The sequence below is a fragment of the Coturnix japonica genome, chromosome 21 (genome assembly GCF_001577835.2).
Source record: "Coturnix japonica isolate 7356 chromosome 21, Coturnix japonica 2.1, whole genome shotgun sequence".
NCBI lineage: Eukaryota > Metazoa > Chordata > Aves > Galliformes > Phasianidae > Coturnix > Coturnix japonica.
This window is the reverse complement of record NC_029536.1, coordinates 1,754,355-1,776,341: the sequence shown is the minus strand read 5'-3', so window position 1 is coordinate 1,776,341 and position 21,987 is coordinate 1,754,355. Positions and strand designations below refer to the sequence as shown.

The 21,987-nt window shown below is 47.3% G+C and overlaps 1 protein-coding gene across 2 annotated transcripts; it reads right to left on the bottom strand.

Moving 5' to 3' along the window:
• Nucleotides 1-684: 684 nt before the first annotated feature.
• Nucleotides 685-21,617, bottom strand: LOC107323286 (Golgi integral membrane protein 4-like). Of its 2 annotated transcripts, none has more exons than XM_015882192.2 (14): nucleotides 21,061-21,617; nucleotides 16,352-16,426; nucleotides 15,781-15,830; nucleotides 15,150-15,203; nucleotides 12,283-12,433; nucleotides 9,972-10,054; nucleotides 7,287-7,439; nucleotides 6,902-7,180; nucleotides 6,075-6,232; nucleotides 4,638-4,846; nucleotides 4,174-4,238; nucleotides 2,998-3,162; nucleotides 2,263-2,334; nucleotides 685-1,616 (listed from the first exon to the last, which is right to left on the bottom strand). In XM_015882192.2, exons 1-14 carry the CDS (start codon nucleotides 21,245-21,247, stop codon nucleotides 1,506-1,508), a joined length of 1,812 nt encoding a protein of 603 aa, XP_015737678.1. In that variant the 5' UTR covers nucleotides 21,248-21,617; the 3' UTR covers nucleotides 685-1,505. The 2 variants fall into 2 exon arrangements, with proteins under 2 accessions (XP_015737678.1, XP_015737679.1); XM_015882193.2 differs by having other exon boundaries at nucleotides 1,508-1,616; nucleotides 2,250-2,334.
• Between the last annotated feature and the right edge of the window lie 370 nt (nucleotides 21,618-21,987).

Genomic DNA, 21,987 nt, shown 5'->3' with positions numbered 1-21,987 from the left:
AATCATTGTAAGTCACTTTGGATATCTCACACCTCATTTCTGCTGTGCAGTGAACTCAGTTACCTGAGCAGCTATGGCACTGGGCTAACAGACCTCCTCCTCCTGGACTCCCAGAACAGCCTCCAGCTGAGATACCATCCACGAGCTCTGAGCTCACGTCCTACCAAAAGCCTCATGTCCTCCTGTTAGGAGGTTTGTTTCCCCACGTGCTTTTGGAACAGAGATGAAAATTGCTGCAGTGAGGTTCTCCCAGTGCCATCAGGTCTGTGAGGTCCCAGCAAGATGTTCCCTCAAAGTTCCATAAGAACCAGCAGCACCCCCAGCTGCCCTGACACTGCAGCTCTGGGGAAGGGGCAGCAGCTGGAAAAGCAGAGTTCTTGTTGATTCTACATAACACAAGCAGAGCCCAAGCACATGAATTACTCCAGACTACCCCAGAGTTTGACTTGCATAGATTGCACTGGTAAAAAACCAAGCAAAACAAAAACAGAACAACCAGAAAACCCTGACATGTTAATTTCAAGCCCCATTAGAAGCACTGGAAGAAAAAGCAGCAATTGCCTGAATGAAGAAGATCAAACTTTCTGGGACATAAATGTTGTTTTCCCAAGTGTCTGGAAGTGCCACAAAACACTCCTCAAAACAGGGCATTAAATTCTAATGCAAACAGGGAACAAAGATCTCTCCTGTGAGCTTTATTACAATGCTCACCCACAAGCTGTTGGATGGGTGGTCATGCCCCACTCGGGGGTATCCACAGCATCAAAATGCTGTATGAAGCGTAAGGACTATTCAGGCAAACACAGGGACTGTGCCACAAAGTGCTTCATTCACCCCAGCAGTTCAGCCATGGAAAAGTGGAAAAACAATAACACAGGGAAGGGTCCCTGCACTGGGAAGAGGATCCTCTCCTTTGTATACACACACACCTACATTAGCTGGCATGCAGTACTTTCTTCTGGTGCTCATAGCCAGCCATCACCTTGATGCTGCTCCAGACATGAGCAGGTTCCAATTCCTCTCCATCCTGCCCTGATGGGAGCAAAGGACGTTTTAAAGAAACACTACTGAGAAAGATATTTTATAAGACAGATTCTTTTGTATTAGCAATCTGTTGATTAAGTCCAGGAACCAGCTCAGATACCCTCCTTTTGTAGTCCTTCACCCCTCCCCTGCCCAGGCAGTAAAAAAAACAAACTCTCTATCCAGGGAGGGGATGGGGAAAACCAGAAGGTCAAGAACTTGATAAATCAACGAGTGCTTCTTTTAGAAGCAGCAATATAAAATCATTCAGACAGTCTGAGGGCACTTCCATGCTATTGACCAGAGAGGCAGCAATGGCCCCATGCACGTAGATGTGATGCATACCTGCAAACACCCTGCTCAGTGCCTGCCAAGGCAGCTATGTCCTCCTGCCTTTGTTCTGGGCTGTGCACAGTACAGCATCCAGTCCCCGGGAGGAGTTCCTGTCCTCTCATTCCTAGTGCACCCATCTTCAGCACCTCTCAGTAGTAGTCATCCTTCTTGCCGACAGCTCCCTGGATGCCTGCATGGTTCTTCTGCTCTTGGACAAGTTCGAGGTCATCGTTGTCATCTACCTCACCGCCATGGTCCTCCTGGGTGCAGAGGGACAGCCAGGAAGGAAAATCAGCAAGGGCCAGCTGGAAAACAGACCCTAACAGACAGTATCATGCTGCTTCTGAATAGAGCTGTTATGCCATACCAGCCCAGCTTAGGAAACCCAGGAAAACAGGGAATAATTCAGCTCTGCCCAGGACCTTTAGATGAGGCTGGCAATTCACCAAAAAGTAGAGTTAAGTAGCCACATTCATTGAAAGAACACCGAATAAACTAGCACTGCAGTGCAATTTTAACATCTCAGCCTGTTGCATGAGAAGATATCCTACCTCCATCACACTTAAAACTAGTGTAACAAATCCCACCCAGATGTGCAGCAGCCAGCACAGCATCTCTTGGCACCTTTAAGTAAAGACAGTCGGTGCACAAGCCAGGTTCTTGCAAAGGACAAGAACTCCAATTCTCTGGGTCCCTAACACAAGAAAGACGTGGAGCTGTTGGAGACCATAGATATATGGGTTCCAGGTTTGTTCTGGATACTCATCCCATTGAGCAGAGACAAAACTGATAGCAGTTCTCACATCTGCTTGTCTAAAAGCTGAGTTGTGCTCAACTCCTGGCTACCAGCATACTCAGGTAACAATTTCACTAGAGAGGGAAAGAAGGGAAACCTTGGTGTCATACAATTTCTTGTTCCTGATCTTCTTGATAGTCATCCATTGGGTCCTCCCTGGGCTTGACAGGTCTGCCAGCATCCTGGGAAATACAGAAGGTCAGACATCATTAGCTCTGCTCTAACCCACTTCCATTCCCTGCAGGGAGGCAGCTCTCTGGCATTGGTGCTTCAGGTCTGGAAGACACCAGGCTACAGCTCAGAAACCAGGCAGTGTAACAAGCCCACATCCATCTGTGCTTTCCCTCCCACTGTAAAGGTCTTTGTTCTCCTCCTTGATTACATTGGCTTGGATTTATCTTTTTAACTTCATTATTGATCACGATTTTAGAGCCTGACAGATAAAACACTCCTTTTTAAAACAAGCAACGCTCAGCTGCATGTCAAAACAAGCCAACATTTCCCTGATGCAGAGTCTGGCTTCAGATGGCAAGAAGCACTTTATGAAATAAATGGCTTCCACCTGCAAGCAGGCAAACAAAAAGTCAGGACTCCTGCACCTTGTCACTGCTGTCAAGTTTGCTACGTGCCCAGGAACAACAAGGCTTCAACAAACAGAAAGGACAGGGCCAAAACAAATTCTGGTACTGACCCAATGATCCTTAAGTGGTTTCTCCTGCTTGCCCCATCCCTGCAATGGGATTATTGATCAGTTTCCCTTTGAGCCCTTAAGCTCTCTGCATCCCTCCATTCACAGCTGGCAGTCTCTCCCTAGCCCCCCTGTTGGCTGCCCTCGTTTCAGTCACCTTCAGCGGCTTCTCCTTAGACTCTTCTTTTGTGCTGGGTTCCTTGAACTTCTCCAAACCTCCCACCTTCTCTTCAAAGTCAGGTCTCTCCAGCTCAGCTTCCTCAAACTCATCCTCGCCTTGGTTATTGGGATCCTGGGCAGGATCTGCAGCATCATCTGGCATCTGCACAAGAAAAACCTCATGTGAGTACCACACAAGATACATCTACATGGGATGCAGAGGCCAAGATGAGCCCACCCTCACCAGCTGGGAAAAGCTATTGCCCAGAGCCAACACAGATTTCAGGAGGAAGAATCTTCACTACATGATTAAGAGTACAGGAATATTGTTCACCCAGAAGAGACCACTGATTACTCTTAGCAGTATTCCCCTGCCTTTCCCCATTCTCTTGTCCTATCTCAATCTTTCATCTGCTCTTGGCAGTTCAGGCTCTTCTCGTTTGAGTGGTAATGAAGCTGTATAGTAGGCACAAAAGGATCTTGCTGCAGGCTTTGTTTCTCTCTCTAGAGCTGGTTTCTCCTTGGGAGATCAATTCACTGTCAGCAAAATAGTTGCAGGGCTGTTTTGCAGCTGACTGCTTTCCCAGAAATGATATCAGTAGGTTTTCTCTTCTGTATTTGACCAGCTTTACAAACATCAAGCAGCTGCTTTCCACAAATTCAGTGGTTTCCTTTTTACACTTCTCTTGAGCTTCAACCTCCTCCAGTGCCTTCCTGCCCATTCAGCTTGGATCCAAGACAGTTACCCTCCCACCACACCATATGAAAGAGGCAAGGTGGTATCAGCCTCTAAAGAGAATTTGGCCCTGTCAGTTCACTGTGCCCATGTCAGTCATCAGCAAATAACCTTCCTTCAGCTGTACAGAGAAAATACTCAGCCAGCCACGTTATTCCTGCTGCTGAAGTTTGTTTGCTTTCTTTATTTGAAGTGGGGGAACTGAGATGAAGAAGCACATTGAAATCCAAGAAGACAGTGCCAGTATTGGCTCATCACTTCACCAGCCACACCTTTAATCAAGCAAATTGATAGTTTTAACCCCAAAACCCTCCAGAAGCAGACAAGAGTTGGGAGCTGCATGTCACAGAGACTTCTAGGAAAGCACCTACTAAAGTGGAACAGTGGGTTTTTATTGAGAAGAAGGAATCCTGATAACAGCACAGCAGTATTTCTTACCATGGGCTCCTGAACAACAGTCTCTTTCTGAGAATGCAAGTTCTCCCTCTCAATCATTCCTGCATCTGCAAGGAAGAGGGATAGTTATCAGTGCAGTCTCTGGGTTAAAGGCAAAAAGAGAACAGTGATATGGACTTATCTGGTAACCCTCGTAATGTCCATAGGATGCAAATCACCATTTCCAGTGCCTCAGTTCCCAGCTTCCCTCCCTTCTGCATTCAAGCCCTTTGAGAGCAGCAGAGCACCTCAGCAATATTCTCAGACTGGACTTCTGTACCCAAAAGCCCATTTGAGCCTCCCGCTGCTTGGGTAGCTGTAATATTTAATTGCTTTGCCCAGACAATATCAAGAGCTCTGTGGAAGCTACAAGTCTTCCTTTAAACACATGCAGAAAGCTTTTCTAACTTCCAGCCTTGGCTGGCAATACATTAGTGCTGTACAGCAGATAATTACAGAAACCATACCCATTTCAAGCTCTTCATTATCCGTCCTTTCCTTCTCTCCTTCCTGATCACCTATTTGATTCTCTGCCCCTCTCTTCTGACCAGATGGCTGTGAGCTGCCCTTCTGAGTCTCTTGCCCAGGCCTGGGGTTGAGGTGAAGGCTCTTGGGATAACTGTGCACTTGGACATCATCCATCTGGGCATTCACTTTGCTGACTATGTCCTTCCAGCTGCACCAAAGACACAAAACAGAACAGATCCCATCTTGCCACCTCAGTATATGGAGATATTTCAAAATGCCATTTAAAGACAGCAAACAACAACATGTAACATGCAACACACACAGAAGTCTGTCCTAATGTAACACCTCAGCTTTAGCAGCTTTTTGAACCCAGCACGTTACCACCACACAAACCCCCAGTAAGAATCCCAGCCTTTAGCTCAGGTTCCCCTGTTACAAAGCCATCAACACGCAAACTGGCTGTCAAGAGAGTTTGTCTGGAATCTGCTGGTCTCAGCCACCCTGTACAAGGGTTCTTGGCACCAGCCACACGGCCCCTTCTGTGATTCAGTGTTACTCTTGGCATTGATACCTTCTGAAAAAGCTGGCTTATGTGCTCATATCACAAACAACACTCAGTCTAAACAACAGCCTCCAGCTGCTCAATAATTTCTTGATGATAGATCCAGGAAAGGAAAAGCATACCATACTCTTTGCCTTTGAGAAGTTACTTGCCAAAACATGGCCAACATTTGCATTCGGTGCTTCACAGAGCAATGACAACATCTTCTAGACTCAGAGCAGCCAAAGACAGGCCACACAGCACGACCTCTGTGCTGTCACTGTGTGCCCCTGCAAATGCTGCCTGTTAAAGCAGAGTGATATTACCCTGAAGAAATATCTTCAGACGTCTTCAGAGAACAACCTCTGACCCGAGAGGTTTACAGGTTAAGTGAACAAACAGAATCAGGGCAGAGAAGACACGAGTGGAGTCTGGCTGACAGTTTGGAAGGAAAACCAGAAGTTGGGGACAAATAAATTACATAAGGAAGCCCTATTTTTGGAGTTAGTTTTTGGATTTTGGCCAGAATTTGATGAATTACAGCCTCTGAAAGACATTTTCCTCCTTTTGCAAAGCAGCCTGGTCTTCTGCTAGTACTGCTGAGACAGAAAGCAGTTCCTCCCATGCCTGTTCAGCAAACAGTAACTGCACTGTGGGAATTGCCCATCCCAATACTGGAAGGACCCCATCACATCCTCCTCTGAAAGCCCTTTTAAGGCAGCTGCCCTCCCCACAGCTTCCCTCCCCGTTTAGCCCAGGAGCAGCTCTGGAGAACACCAGGGGGGATTCTGACTGTGTCCTCATTTCTGGCACAAGCTATTGCTGTTTTATCCCATTCTGAATACAGAAGTCTTAGGATGACAGGTCTTAGAGAGCAGAAGGGAGCATCACCAACCTCTGCATTTGCACAGGTTTGCTCCCTGTTGAGTGGTGGTTGTCTGGCATCTGGGTTTTCTCAGGAGCAGAAGGTTTTTTCAGATCAGACAGTAACAATCCAGGAGCTTGGCTTTCCTCATGGCTGCTCACCTGAATGCGCATCACCATGTTCATGTCCTGCACAGAATGCATACAAATGCTTTCAGAATACACACAAGCTCCTAATCTTACTGTGTTCTTGTACACCTCCCCCCTTGCACTTGGGCCAGAACATCTTTTTCCAGAGAACAACAGACTCAGAAGTGGCCCAGCACAAATCCACAGCCCTGCCCAGCCACCCCCTGCTATGAGAGGTCACTCTCCCTCCACACAGCCAAGAGGAAGAGATTTGAATCCTATGAGATCCAAGCTTGCCTTATCATGGGTAGCCAATATAAAAGGGACAGCAAAACTACCTCTTAAAAATAAAAGTTGCAATTAGAGAGAAATTACAGTAATTACTATATGTTGATTGTCACATTGTCAATTATTGTCCTTTACTGTGCTCCCTAACATAGACCCACAAAATGTACAGCAACTCCTAAGCATTCCCATAGCAGTTCACAGCCCTAAATTAAGATGTGAATCTCTTCTTATTTCAGTGCAGACCACAGGAAGCAAGCAAGGATAACACAGAAGGCAAACCCAGTCCCCAGTGAACTGGTTTCCTTTTTCAAGACAAATGAATGCTTTTCTTTTTTCTTATACAGCCTTGTGAAGCGAGACAAATGCAGCAGGCCTGCCCAGTGCTCAGGCTGTAATGCCTGCTCTCGGGACAAAAACAAAGCCCGGGTCTGCAGAACATACCGGGTTTCCATTTGGCAGGCTGTTCACAGTGCGGGTGAATCGGATGATGTGACCATCCCCGTGTCCTGCTGGCCAGGCTGGCGGAGCCTCTGGTGGTGAATTGGCATCTTGCAGTGGGGCCGGGTGGGTGAGGAGCACATTCACCTGGGACCTGAGGCCATCGTTGCTGTTGGAGCTCTGGCCCCGCAGCAGAGGGCCATCTGCCTGCTTCCGAACCCCAGAGACCTGTGATGCCAGTGAGCTCCCTGCAGGGCGGTTCTCTGGATTGACTGGAAAAGCCTGCAGAGTAGGAAGGACAAGAGTGAGCTCCAGAGGAAAGGACTATTCCCCCCAGTTCAAAAGCCCCAGATCATCCAAAACTCCCAGCTCCCCAGTACCACCACACCTTCTGCCTTGTGAGCTGCAGTTGGCTGTTGCCTGGATCCAGAGGCTGCTCCTTCAGCACCTGGTGTTGCTGCTGCCCCTTCCCTCCTCCTCCTTTGAAGCTTGGCATCTTCTGCAGAGCTTCCTTGAGCTGTCTGAATTCCTCCATCTGGGTCTGAGGGGGCAAAAAAAAAAATAAAGAGAAACTTTACATAATGATAACAGGGTTGAACAATTCCTTGCCGAGTTCTCACAGCCTGTTGGGCAGCTTGGACAAGCTGGAAAAAAGACAGCCATAGGACTGGAGATGATCCACTACTGTTAATGGAGAAATCAAGTTAGTCTTCAGCTTTCCCTCCAGATCTCACAGATATTCTGTATCCCCCTTTGTAAGTCTTGCATCTTATTTTATTACACATTTTTACCTTAGAAACAGCGACATGCAACAGCAATTCTTTGAGCAATGCTATTTACTGCACAAGCCATTAACATAATCCCTGCTTTTGCACAAAAAATATCTTGTTGTGGCTCGTAGGCTCCCTCTCCTCCTGTGCTTCTCATCTACATTCACATCAGCCTTTTTTTTCCTTCTGTGAAGGCATTTCACTGTAGATACTGTCAGCCCCTCCAAGATGAACACAATTGGCATAATTCCACTTGACAATTCAATTCACTTTGTGAGACAAATGAAAAATCAATTCTCCTGGACTATTCACCAAATGAAACACTTTTCTCTCTAGTGCAGCTTATTTCTTCCAGCTCCAACCCTGAAAAGTAGGACTTAGAAAAGCCATCCAGGAAAAGCTCCCCACTCCTACCCCCCTTTTATTTATAGGGAAGTGAGGAGAGAGAGCTTTTCATGTGCTTGCCAAGGTACCTGGGAGTGGACCAGAGCAGGGACTGGGCAGAGCAGGAAAAAGCAGCAAGGGAAGTTTAGCAGGAAATTAATTCCTGAGTAGGCTTTGTTGATTTCAGTTCTTCCCCCTGAAATTTGACCTTAAGACAAACATTGAAACAAAATAAAATGATCCACCAAGCGAGGAAAAGAGAAGAAAGCCAAGAGCTGTTCAGGGGGTGTAGCCCTGGTAAGGGACTGCTTCCATTCAGAGCAACCTTGTGTCATAGAGGACTGGGCTGGAGGGCTGCTGGTACCCTATCCCAAGCTGTATGCACTGTGCTCTGTTATCCTGTGCCACATTTTACCTTGCACAACAGTTGATGTGACAGCCACTGCAGGCTCAGTCCTGAGGATAGGGCTTGTGGAACACATTTGTATCTCTGAAGGATGTATGTGGCACCTACAGTGCAAATTGCTCCTCTGTAGGCCATCCTCTGCCAGAGCACCAAGAGGACCCAGCACAAAGGCACCACAATGAAGCCCAGCTGTGATGGGAGAGGCTGTGTGCCCATGGGGTCCCTGGCATGTGGCATTCAGCCCCAACAAAGGCAACGTGATTCCTTTCACCTTGGTGTTATAAAACACTGATGAAATGCCTGAAAGAAACGATCAGAAAATGGAACAGAAAACTGTAGGATTTAACAGTAGGGTCCTTGTCAAAAAAGCTCCAAAGTGCTTCCTGAACTCTTTGGATCAAGCCCTACTGCTTCCCAAGGAAGCAGAAATAGCAGAGCAAACAGATGGCTGGAGCATGGCTTTATAACACAACCGTCTGGTACCTTCAGAGCAAGGAGCTGAGCTCTGTCTCCCACTCTCTGAGCAAATCCTTTTACTCTTTGCTCACTTCCACTTTTGGCAAGAAATGACAGTAAGCTGTTCCTTGCAAACTGCTGTTCCCATTGGTCACAGGGCTGAAGAGGGGCCACGCATTAAGGCTGGCAGCACAGAAGCTGCCATCGTGTTCTGCAGTCTGTAAGCACTCAGCTTGGGAGTCTTAACACCTCCAGCCAAGTTTTTTTTTATATATATACTACTCAGAGTATGTGCAAGTTTGCACACTTGATGTGCTGATTGCTTTCTCTAATACAGCACAATAATTCAGATCGGTCCTAACAGCTGTGCCCAATGCAATGGCACTCAGCAGGAGTGAGCAGCACTGAGCGGGGACAGAACTTCTGTAGGGTGCTGGAAAGGCTCACACAATCTTCAGAGCATGAGCATGACACCATATCAACTGGACTCCGTGCTCTTCTGCTAACAGTGCTACCACCTGCACCTCTGGCCTCCAGATACAAAGCCTCCCTCCAGCACCTCTGCTATGGAGCTGTGACATCTTATTTACAAAGATTTTCCACATTTTTTCAATATCTGACCCTCTAGTAACGCTTCAAAAGCAGATATGGAAGGAGACACTTCCTGATTGTATTCCCAGCAAGTTAGTCGAGGCATTTCTGCACTGATGTGTCACTCTGCAGTTAATTTCACAGGCATAAGCAGAGGCAATTTGTCATCATTTATGGTGGAAGAATTTGAGATGTAAGTAAGTGACAGGAGGCATCCCAGGGTTGAGAATAAGCTGGTTCATGCTCATTTGCATATCTCTATTTTCAGCTACCAGGACAGATTCCAGGTTGGAGAATTTTACTTGTCCAAAAGCCCCTATTTTACTCCTCTAGCACTGTCATAGGTAGCTCCCATGAAGGAATAGAGCTGCTAAGTAGATTTATTATTTAGAGAACGTTTCATGGTGCACAAAGGCCCCAGTGTATGGCTGTCCCACGTGGCCCTAGGTGCCCCTCTGTCCATTACCTGGGCGTTAAGTAGCTGAGAGTGAACTTCTTGGTGGGCCTTGCGGAGGAGTTTGCTCTCTTCTCTAAGTTTAAAGACTGTATCTGCAAGAGAAGAACACATTTATGTAAGAAGCTGTTTCTGCAATCACAGTCTCTCTTCCTTACCATAAATTCCTCTGAAACCTCAGAGCTCTTGAATCCACCCTGCAGATTCAACACAGAGCTTCCCTCCAGCCGCACAGACAAGCTGTGCCTTGAAAGGACAACACAAGCAAAACAAAACCATGCAGGCAACATACAGAAAGCAAACAGGACAACTTAGTCCCCAGGGATGCTCGCTCCCGTACTGTTAAGTAGCAAGATTGTGCCTTGCAGCTCCCAAACTGGGTCCTTTCAAGCTCTTTGCACGCTTAGTGCTTCAGTGACAAGACACAATAAACTTCTGTTTCACTGCCTTGCAGATTATTGTGTACTCTCCAATAAAAAGAAAGACAGCATCAAAAAAAAAAAAGTCAGCCTTATTTCAGAGCCTGAAGCTCTCTCAAAATATCACCATAACTGTGCACACAGTGATTTCTCTGCAAAGAGGCATTGGTGCATCTGCCCTGACAAGAAGGGAAGTTTTCTCCATAACAGGACTGCGCTGCAGGCCAAATCATATGCTCGACTGCAGCTCAACAGTGGCTGAGCTGTTATTACAGTGGTATAGCTTTCTTAAACATCCATCCCTGGGACAGGACAGTGTCACTGAGGTTGTGTGCTGTGTTCTTCCCTTATGGTGAAGGCTGTTAACAACAGCAGGAACAAAGAAGGCTCCAGGACTGCTAGTGCTAAGATCTCTGGCCGTGGTGTAGACTTCCCTCAGCCTTCAAGAGTAGCAAAGGCCTCTCGCTGTAGGAGAGATGAAGCAGTTTCACTGAGCCAATGTCTCAGTCACATCTGGGTCTTCAAAGCATGTTCAGAACCTGGAAGTCAAAACCTTCGTGCCAAGATAAGAGGCAGAAAAGTGAAGTCTTGCTCCGAATGACATCACTGGGGGGTTTTAATCAATGGCATCAGTAGGACAAAAGTTTCAATTGTAACAATGGGGTCCATTTATCTGTAACACAAGCTCAGCAGTGATCAAACCCAACCCTCTGCCTTCAGAACAGGTTGTGCAGGGAAAAATGGAAAGTGTAAAATGAGAGTGGGGGAGCAGCAGAGGACAGGCTGTGCTGGGGTGTGAAACACAGCATAAATAGATGGCAATTTTTACAAGGTAGAGGAGAAAATAGATCATAATGCAGCAGGAGGGGGAAGATGCAAACAGGATTTAAAAGGCTCCTGTTAGCAGAATCAGGAAGCTTCAGCAAGCTCGGCAAGAGCATATGCTTATATCTTGTTAATTAGCAATCAAAAACCGCTTCCAGAAGGAGGGATTTAGAAGAACAGGGCAGGGACACCACAACAGCACCAGCATCATCCCCACAGCCTGCATCACATGTGTATAGATAGCTTTGTCAGCAACATGAAAGCTACCCAAAGCTCCAAAGCAAGCTGGATGACCACGAGGAGCTACTGAACCTAGAACCAATACTAAAAACAGCCCCTCATGTTACCCTGAGGGCTTCTGCCTTCTTCCAGCACACCTGGGGCAAAGGTTTCCTTTTCATAACTGAACCTAGCACACATCCCTCAGTTCCACTCTATCAACTTGGAACAATGTCCTCTACTCAGATTTGTCTCTCGTTCTTTATTCTACGTGCTGACAGAGGCACATCTTCCATCACCTCTCCTTGGGAGACATTATAAATAGAAAGCATTTATGGAACACAAGGAAAGGAAATGAGGTATTAGTAACGCTGCTAGTTCTGTGTCTGTCACCTCTCAAGAGAATTCCTTGCTCTTTTGTATGCCACAGTCATCAGTACTTTCTCTTTAGGGAAGAGTTAGTAGCCATCTTCGAGCTTAAAGCACAGAAAAGAGATAGGATGAAATAAACAGCTGCCTATTAAAACAGGCAGAGAATATTAATATATCTCAGCCTTAAGCTGACCTTCCTGGCTAACTTCAGTCTTCCCATTGCTTTTCTGAGTGTTATTCTTTCCTGTGGCAGAATTCATTTTCTTACTCCATTGGTGGCTGCATATTTCAAGAAGAGAGATTGAGTCACATATTTAGGTCTCGTTTACTTGTGCTTAGGGCTAGCACTGCACGCTCTCTCATGTAGGTCTTCCTACAGTGCCTGAACATCTTTTGTGAGGTCTGAAGATCAATTATTGCCTTCTCCCTAGCACAGATCTTCAGCCTTTTCCCTGCCTCGTGTTTCCTTGGCTCTCCATCATACTCACCTTGCAAATTTGTGACTTCATTATCCTTCTCCTGCTGGAGCTGGGCATACTTCTGGCTATGGGTCTCCAGTGTTTTACGATGTTCGAGTTTCAAGCTATTGTGCTGCAGCTGCAGGTCAATCAGCTGTTTCTTGACATCTTCATGCTGGTTCTGAATACAGAAAGCAGCATCACAGTCAGTACAACAAAGGAGGAGAAAATTAATTTAACTGTTGTCAAGTGTTACTCGAGTGCCTCTGTTTAATGAGTTGCCTGGGGAGGCAGAAGAGCCTCTGGTTACTCCAGTACAGTAACTAAACATCCCAGACACAAAATAAATAAATAAAGCATTCTTGTAGTGTAGGAGGGATGTAAAATGCCAAATAAACTGAACAGAAGTCTCCTCAGAAGCCACTAAAATGAAACAAGTGTGTGAGCAAATCCAGTGCTTCAGAGACAGAGAGATGCAGACTCTGGGACACAGCCAAGAACACTTCCAGTCCCTCACAAGACCACAGACCATATTTGAAGCAGGCCAGAACTCATCTGATAACAGCTTTCCAATGCACTTCTACCTCCTCCTCTCACCTCTGCTGAGCCCAGGAACACAACACACCGAGACATCCTTTTGCTGAGACCCACTGAACCAGAATTCACCTCCTTTCAAGTTCCCATGGTAACCCAGAGACACTTCCACATGCAGTTTGTCAACACCGATTACATATGCAGATGGATTGGCTCACAGGTGAACCCTGGCCTTTCCACACAGCAGCTCCTCAGAACTCAAGCAGCAATTTCAATTGCTTCCCATGAAACAAATGTCTTCTTTCCTTTCTTTCCCTCTCCTTTTTTAATTTAGATGCTATCGATGCTGACATTTATCCCCACTAAAACAAAGTGTCTGTGTCCTGGGCATTCTCCCCTGCAGCAATTATCCTCAGCTAAAAAGAAAAGAAATAACTGTGCTCCAAAAATAAATGCAATATGGAATAAAAAGCCTTCTGTAAGGAAAGGTCCCAGCAAGAGAACAAAGAGGGTGTTGGGTTCAGCAGATCACAGGATCAGGAAGAAAGATAGAGAACTAAAAAGATTCCAGCTCTTGCTTTCAGAGACTGTAGGTACTTACAGCTCCATCACAGAGCACCTGGTCCTGGTCTAGTTTGTTAAGCACCCAGAGCATCTTCATTCCCATGTATGGTACATCATACAAAAATAGGATCAGTGGTTGAATGCTTTGCCTACAAGCAAAGGAAGGGCACACCTCGCTGCAAGTTTCCAGGTTCCTGCAGATTCAGGAAGCTCATGTGAACAATTCTTTGTTTAAAGCCACCCGCCTCCTTGCCTGTATATTCTGGGAGTGCTAAGAGGCAGAAAGATGCTAAAAAAAGAAGAAAAATCCATTTCCACTCAAGAGGGCAAAAGGAGTTATAAGGAGATGAAATCTGGCCCCAGCAGGCAACTGCTCCAGCTGCTATTTCTGGACAGAGCCAAGCCCCTGAGATCAGTCTGCCTGTTGCAGTCATTAATCAGACACAGGTAACTTCACTACAGATCAGAATGACACCACAGGAGTCAAGTAAGCATGATCCCTTTTCCCTAAGCAGCAAAAGGCAACTGGAGGCTACAGAGCTATCCATGGATGCAAACCATGACCAAGCCTGCCATGTGCAGCATCAGTGGCCACAAACACAAAAGCCAGATATGCTGATGAGGCTTCATGGAAGTCTTTGGTCACATCTGGGACCTTCACCTCAACAGGGCTAGTTGCTTCTATTCGATGCTGAACATCCTCAATCACCCATTTTTGCTTCCTCAATAGCGATAGAGTCGGCAGCAGCATCTCCTGTGAAGAGGATAATCCATGTGGGAAGCATTTTTCACCTGTGCTCCAAAAATAAACATTATTCACAGCCCCATAGCTAGCTACAAGCTGAGTTGAATGCAGCATTTCCAGGGAAGAAGCTGCAATCCACCAGACCTCAGTCCCAAGGGCCCATCTTTCAGCAGCTGTAGATGCAGTTACAAAATAGATGAAGAATTTATTCTAATAAAAGGAAGCAAGAAGAGAAAGGAAGCCAGGATGAAGTGCTCTCACTGTCCCCATGAGAGAAGCAAGCTGGACCATGCTGCTCGAGTTGTAGTTGCTATGAGGATGAAAATGACTGAAGTGTTCCCAGAGTCTGTAGTGCTGAATAATGCCCAGGAGAGCTGTGCTCCTCTCCTCCCAGGGCTGGGATCCAAAAGCAGGCAGCTGGGTGTCCAGCTCTGCTCAGTGGTGCACAGTGCTGCTGGAAGCCAGCCTGCTCTCTGAGCCCCAGCACTAAGTCACCACTGGGCTGGGAACAATCCAACTTTAGACATTACAGAAGTCACCAGCAACGACAGACCATAGTTGCACTGTGCTAACAGAACCCAATTTTATTGTTATGATACCGTTCAGGTAGAGTACATAAGATACAAAACACTATGAACAACCCCTCTCTGAGCTGCTTACGTGGCCTCAAACACATTCTCCTGTCCTAATAGGGCAAACGGTAGCAAAGAGGCCCATTTTCACAGTAAGAAACACAGAAAAGAACGTGCTGAGCAACAAAACTACTGCCTGATAAGCTGCACAAAGACTGCCATTGAAACGAGGTATACACCAAGGCTGTAATCTGATGCAAAGTCCAACAGAACAAATAGGAAAACTCCCATTAACCTGAATAGGCAGGAAAGAACGTGAATCAACACCACAGTGTGGCCTCCTCCCTCTGGGCTGGCACTAGCTGCAGGAAGCCCACGGTCTGTCCCAGGCATCTGTGGTAAGGAACAGCCCAGACCTGCCTTCCAGGGCACTTTCTAACTTGCAGCACACAGTGAGTACTGGAATCAGACCAGAATCTTACCTTCAGGATCTTATGCTGGGAACTGAGGGCCCCATATCTGTTCATAGAGTCTTGCTAGGGAAAAATAAATAGATAAATGAGTCAACAGTGCCACTAGGTATCAGAAAAGCCAAAAGATTAGCCAAGTATGAACATGTCACTTTGTCCTAGAACAGTAATGAGTACACTGAACATCCTGAACACACTCCTCTTCAACATTTCCCTGTCACCTTTGCCACTCACAGGCCAGTAGAAATCATTTGCCTAGCCCTGGAGAAGAAACTGGATAGGCTTCGCTCATGGCCTTTGTTCTCCATACCCCCCCACAGTGTATGTTGAATTCAGCTCACCCAGGACTCCTCTGTACCATGAAAACAGCTACACCAACAGCTGACAATCAAGCCTTCCACCGTGCTATTGCACAAGAGAATAAGCACAATAGCTCTGGCACAACACAGTCTCTCCCTAAAGTGCAAGAGATCTTCCAACACCAACAGCCTTGCAAGATAGAAGTACCATATGCACTTGTCATATCACCTTCAAGACAGCATCCCAGCCTTATAAGCATGGCAGTACTAAAAAAGGTCTTCACCATTCTTACACATGTCCATGCAAATACACATGCATACCTTGAGGAATAAACTGTACCTACCTTCTCCTTGTTGAGAGCTTCCTGAGCTTCTAATTTGTACACTAAAAAATCTAGAAATGGAAGACAGTTAAATGAGCAGGGATTTACAAGGACTCATCTGTGAACATTTAATCTTGTACATCAGCTTTAGAATATGCATCAGTCTGTAGCATCCACATATCACAAAGTGCAAAGATGCTAATATTGTCAACAAGCCCTTGTAGAGCTCAGCATCTTCAGATCACTTTTAAGAAGTTTGCTATTTCCAAGAAGAAAGCAGTCTAATGCCAGATATAGCTATCTATTCTAGAGTGCCCAGACACCAAATCATGGGTGCCATCACTCACGGATTAGACTGAGAATATTGACAGGGACATGAGAGAGCAGAACCCACCTCCCAGCTCACAGGCAGTAGACAAGTCAGCTTGCTATTCCCTATGCACATTCTATTGATGTGCCTCACCTGGTGAGTGTTTAGCAACACACACACACAGTGTTGAAGGCAAAAAGTGCCTCTGGATGCCACACATGCATCTACCCACAGATGGAGGGTTGGCTGGCTGCTGCTCCACCACTCATACCAGTGGCTTACCTTCCTTTGTCTTTTTGTGCTCCCCTCGCTCCTTCTGCAAGGATCGCTCCAGTCGGGATCTGTGCTCATACACAACTGGGGAAGCAGAAAGAGGTAGAGCATGAGATAAACCCTGACATTTCTTCCCAGACATTATTCTGCACACAGGGACACAGCTGGACCTCAATTCCTCCCACAGAGCAGGCCAGCAAGTGCCCAAGCAATCAAACATGAACAACAGGCCACTATTGTTTCAAATGGGCTTCACAGCTTTTCCAGTCTCTGCACTCAGGTTTTACTTAAGAACTCAAGCTGTGAGCTGGATACAGTGGACAGTGGCTATACTATGCATTTATAGGCCAAGTCCAATATGAGGATTAAGATAACCAGAGACTGCCAAGTTTTCTGCTCGCACCAGCAGCATGCAAGAGAGATGTTTTCTCCCCTTCTCCATCCCAACCATTAACTGGCCCTCAAGGACATTAAGGAAGAGTGTGCCAGAAGCCCACTCTCCCATTAGACACAAAAGAGCATCTGTGCTCTGCACAGAGGAGCAAGAAGATAGAAGGACGAGGCTGCTTTGTGCATCAGCCACATGACAAATGGAAGTGCCAGAGAAGCCTCCTGATGGATGATGATTTTAATGCAATCTGATGCCTGAGTGCTAACAAAGAGCAATCCCTGAGCCACAGCACTCAGCTGCAACCAGAAGCTACTCCAACCCCTCTGTGCAGAGACTGCCACATAACAGCATGAAGCTCCAGGCAATTCAGACAGCAGGGCAGTAAAACCTTACCTCCAAAGCCAAGGACTCTGGGACAAATCACACCATGGGTGCTGCACAATGTCCAGGAAAATTAACCAAGGGGAGTGATATCATCACACATAAAACAATATCCACTCACATCCTAGAAGTAAGGCCAGGACACTTTCATAAACAATACTGCAGACCAACCAGAAATTGCAAGGCTGAGGAACAAACTTAGATCAGATTAGTCCTCCCTACCTTACCACCAGCAGATATTGCGCCTCTGCAGACCCTGAAGGAAAACAAAAACCACCCAAAGAAAAGCAGCTTGTTGACACCTCACTTATTTCTCTCTGAGAAGGGGATTCGAGCCACCCATCTCCTGAGCTTCCACTTCTGCAAACAGGCAACTATGAAGTTCACAGCTATTCACTGATAAATGGCAGCCCAGCACCAGTCACATCTCATAACCATGTGTGGGTTTTAGCCTTCAGACTCCCTGCAAGCGAAGCAAAACCCAGATGTCAGAGTGAGTTGGCTGTTTCTCACTTTAAATAACTGCCAAGCCTTCAGCAAACCTGCAGGCAGAGCAAGGAGAGAGCAGAGACTGATCACAGCACAGCGACAGGAGCGCCGGGTGCACAAACCCAGCATGGCATTGAATGAAGTGGTGGATAGAAAAACTCTCCAATATCTTGCACGCACACTTGCCTCTCTCCCAGCCTGTGCTCCCACACCACTTCCTTCAAGAACTTTGGGGAGCTGCTGTTTTGAGTGTTCTGTTGGATCACAGAAGATCCAAGTCTGGTAGCTTTACTAAGGAGACTCACAATGAGTGATGTTTTCCTTCCCAGCTGGAAGTGCCTCTTGTGCCCGGAAAGAAAAACCCCAGCTGGTTTAACTCAATGACTTTTAAGCTAAATCATGACAATGGCTGGGTCCAAGGTTGGGATATTTGCAATACTCTGGTTTACCAGCAACAGATCCGTTGCTATTTACAGTCATCTCCAGCAACAACTGAGAGTCTAAGCAAATTAAGGAAAGAGAAAAGGGATAATTCAAGCCAGGAATAATAAAGGGTTGAGACCTAATGATGTTGGTAATTCAGTAGTCCAGTTCTTTCTGAAGCCACCTGGAGGCAAAACCCAGCCAGGTAGGGCAGCGGCTGACACAGGGCCCAGCTTCAAAGCACAAGCTGAATCCAAATACCTCAGCACCCTATTGACCCCCAAGGAGCAACCTCAGTACTTCCAGGTGGTGACTTTTCCTGGACTGAAATCAAGCATCAGCAGTACAACACAGACCAGCCAGCTCTTCCTGGAGTACACTTTCAGTCACTGCAGGGATGAGGACTGTTTTTCAGGCTTGCCAGCATGGCCTCATGGTGACACAAGCTCAGTTCAACCCCAGAGCAAGGAGCCATCCCAGAGACAGAAAATCACACCCAAGCAGTTGCCCCTGAAGTAATCTCCAGTGAGCAGATGAGGAGCTGTCATCTTCCCCACTATATCACCAGGTCTGCACAAACCAGAGAAGTTGGACTGAGCTTCGCAGAGTTCAGCAGCTGCTGCATAAAGCCATCTTCCTGCTCACCTCTGCAGTGGGACCCAGCAACAGCTCAGCACGCCAAAATGGCACTTATAGCTACAGCAGACAGGAAGCCAGGAAGTCTTTAACAATTTGCAATCATAAGAGGGAATGGAGGGTGATCGGTGCCTAAAACTAGGCTGGAATCCAGCCAGAACTCAGCACTAAAGCACTGTCACCTGCTGACAAATGAGCTAAAAATGCAGAACTTGAACTGCTGAAACAATGAAATCCCACGCAGCGTCCTGCCTTTGGGAATGGAGAGCAGGCCAGGCCTTCCACAAACATGTTCTCATTTTATGAGATCTCAGAGCACATTGCATGAGGAATAGTAAATAAACAGCACCAAATTCCATCTCATAACAACTGATCTTCTTTTAGCAGAGCTGGAAAGATGAATCAGATGCAGAAGATAGTTGAAGCCATGCACTAAGGTGATATGGGGCACAAGAGCCCCCGGAGAACAGGCTCTCAGCCACAGCCAGGCATGCAGTGCGCTCCTACCTGCCAAGCACCTCTCCCACATCATTTAAAATAAAAAAGAAAGAAATATATCTTTGCCTCTTAAAAGTGTTGGACAAGTGGCTTCTGAAAATACAAAGTGTATCCATGGCAACAACTGTATTTAGGAATTGGAGGACTCACAGAGGGTTAGAAACCCCAGCAACAGGCGACAGCGCTGCTATTCAAACATATTTTGAGAGGAAAAATACTATGAGCCTGTCTCCACAGTTGGCTGCGGCCAACAGAAGTGGGGTTCCCTGAGGCTGCTGCTGTCAGCTTGTTCCTTAAGGAGCCAGCTCCCCTCCAGGGCAAGAGATGCTGACATACCAGAAAGGAATGTGGGCCAGCTCCTGCTCTGCTGGTGTCTGCATCTCAAACATGGGATGCAGGAGGAGACTGCAGTAGCTGGGGCTGTGCAGCACATCAGGAGCTGCAGGTGTCTGAATGCCTCACAACAGAGTAAGAAGAAATGGAAGCAAACTAAGATAACTGCAGTAAGCCCATATACTTGCTAGATCGATTCACAACATTGTATCCCAAGGAAACTTTCAAAACAAACAAACCAAAAACCCCAGACCACCCCAGCACACACATCACACCTTCCTTCCTGAATTTACAGGTAGAAATGCACAGCCCAGGAAGCTTATGGCCAGTGCTCAGTTATCATCACAACACCGCACACAAAACCACCTGAAAAGGTTTAACCCAGAGCCCAACTATCCTGAGCTGCAAACCCAGAGTATTTCCAGCCATGCAGCTGATAGAAACAATGTCACTTTGTGTGTGAACAGAGGCCATAACAGATACCTTGCGTTTGGTTTCAGTCCCAGGAAGAGCTCTGGATTTAAAAGCCATAATCTAATCCTGCTCACTCCGAGAAAAAACAGCCCTAAATGAGTGCCCTGACCTCAGAGCACAGGCTCCACATGCCAGCATCACGTCCATATATGAGCCATGCTGTGGGCACTCTACAACAACCCATCGTCCTGCACTACACACAACCACTGGCTACTAAAGAGTGGATATCTACCCAGGAATGAGCTCAACAAAGCCCTCTGGAGCTCAAACCCAGCGAGATTTGCTGGCAGTGCAGCTCTGCCATGGTTGGGCAGGAAGTCTTAAGCGTGCAGATCTGCAGAAGAAGAGAGTTCAGCAATGGAACAGCATAATGCATCCTCAGCCATCCCCACAGGAACATCTCTGCAGGCTACAGCATCATTCTCCCCCAGGCAGACAGTTCTGTAAGCAAGGCAGACTGGTGGGAATATACACCATGCTTCCTTTCCAGCAGCTCTCACCAGATGACTGGGTTTTCTTGCCCTCACTGCTCACCAGCATGTACCTGGTAAGGGAGCTTGGAAAAGCCCATTCATCACCTTTCCCTGTTTTATGTTTTTTTCCCTTTTTTCAGGCATTCAAACAGCCCCAAACATCACTAGAGAAGATGACAACGGGTTTGTTTCCTTGCAAAGGAAACAGATGAGACGATATGATGATAAAAATCTACTGATGGACCCCTTTATTCACTTTCTGGATCCAGAGAGCAGTCAGGTCTCACAGTCTGCCTACACAGGTCCTGTTTGCGTTTTTCCTGTTCCACATTTAGAATGATACAGGGTTATCCTTTATGGTCAAAGAACTACAGAGAGAAGCAGAACGGGTGAGATGCTGCACTCCCCACTCAAGTAAAATGCTGCTGTGTGCAGCAATTCAGCCTCGAGGCCATTTAACTCCAGGATGCAAAGCTGGGAGAGGAGAAACAGGGAACAGCATCGTCTTAGAGCTCTTCCAAGCCAAAAGATGAACCTCACTCCACAAAGGCCCCCCACTCATCCACTGGGCTGTGCTGGAGCAAAGGAAGCTCAGCAGGCACACGCAGCCGCTCACTCACCTTGGAGCTGGGCAGACAGCGCTTCCTGCTGCTGTTTGTATTTCTGGGCAAGGGCTTCGGCACTCCTCACCTTCTGCTGCAAGTGGTGGTACAGGAAAGCTCCCGAGCCCAGGCACGCCACTGCCAGCAGGCAAAACCCAGTCTGCAGGAGCCCCTTCTGCCTCCTCGAACACATGCCCGTGCCCATGGTGAGGCTGAAGCAAAGCGATGCAGCGCTGCCTCCCTGGCGCTGCTAAAGCATCTGATTCTTTTTTCTCCCCCAGACAGCTCCTTTGCTCCAGAAATCTACAGATCCCTCAGGTTACTCTCTGCAAGATTCAATCCAAGTCTCGCCTTCACTCTTCCCCAGCCCCCGGAGAAGCGGAAGATGCTCCAAAAGCGGTTTATTCCTCATCGCCCAGCGGAGCGCAGCCCAACGCCGTTCGAGCAGCGCCGCATCCTTCAGCTGCGAACCGCGGCGGGGTCCGGGCCGGGGTGAACCGGTGGAAGGGGACCAGGAGGAGGAGGAGCAGCAGCAGAGAAACTTTTGCTTCCCATGTGCTGCAGAAGGAGGAGGGGAGGACTGTCCCACCTCCCCCTCTCCAGCACCGACCGGAAAAAATAAGCCGTGGGATGAGGAGCGCTGCTGCTCCCTCCCCTCTGCTTCCCTCCCCGCCTGCGGCTGCCGGGGGGGCCGGGAGGAAGCGGCGGTCCCGGGGCTGAGTGTGCCCTCGCTGCCCCCAAAGCCGGCGTGGAGTCCTCGGCCCTTCCGCCTTCTCCCAGCTGCCTGCCGAGCCCATTGCGAACAGTAAAGCTGGCATTTCTGCTCCCACCCAGGAGCAACTGGAACGACCAACTGCTTCCACGTGTTTGCTTTCCCCTCCCCTTTATAAACAAGCCGAGGAGCCCAAAGCCTACATGGTGGGCACTTGTTGATATCGGGAGGGA

Excerpts from the sequence above, each read along its gene's own strand:
- LOC107323286 (XM_015882192.2), bottom strand. The coding sequence starts at position 21,247 with ATGGGCACGGGCATGTGTTCGAGGAGGCAGAAGGGGCTCCTGCAGACT. Across the intron at positions 7,440-9,971 it reads CTCAGCTACTTAACGCCCAG|ACCCAGATGGAGGAATTCAG; the intron begins GTAATGGACAGA and ends TTGCCCCCTCAG. Across the intron at positions 6,233-6,901 it reads GCCTGCCAAATGGAAACCCG|GACATGAACATGGTGATGCG; the intron begins GTATGTTCTGCA and ends CATTCTGTGCAG.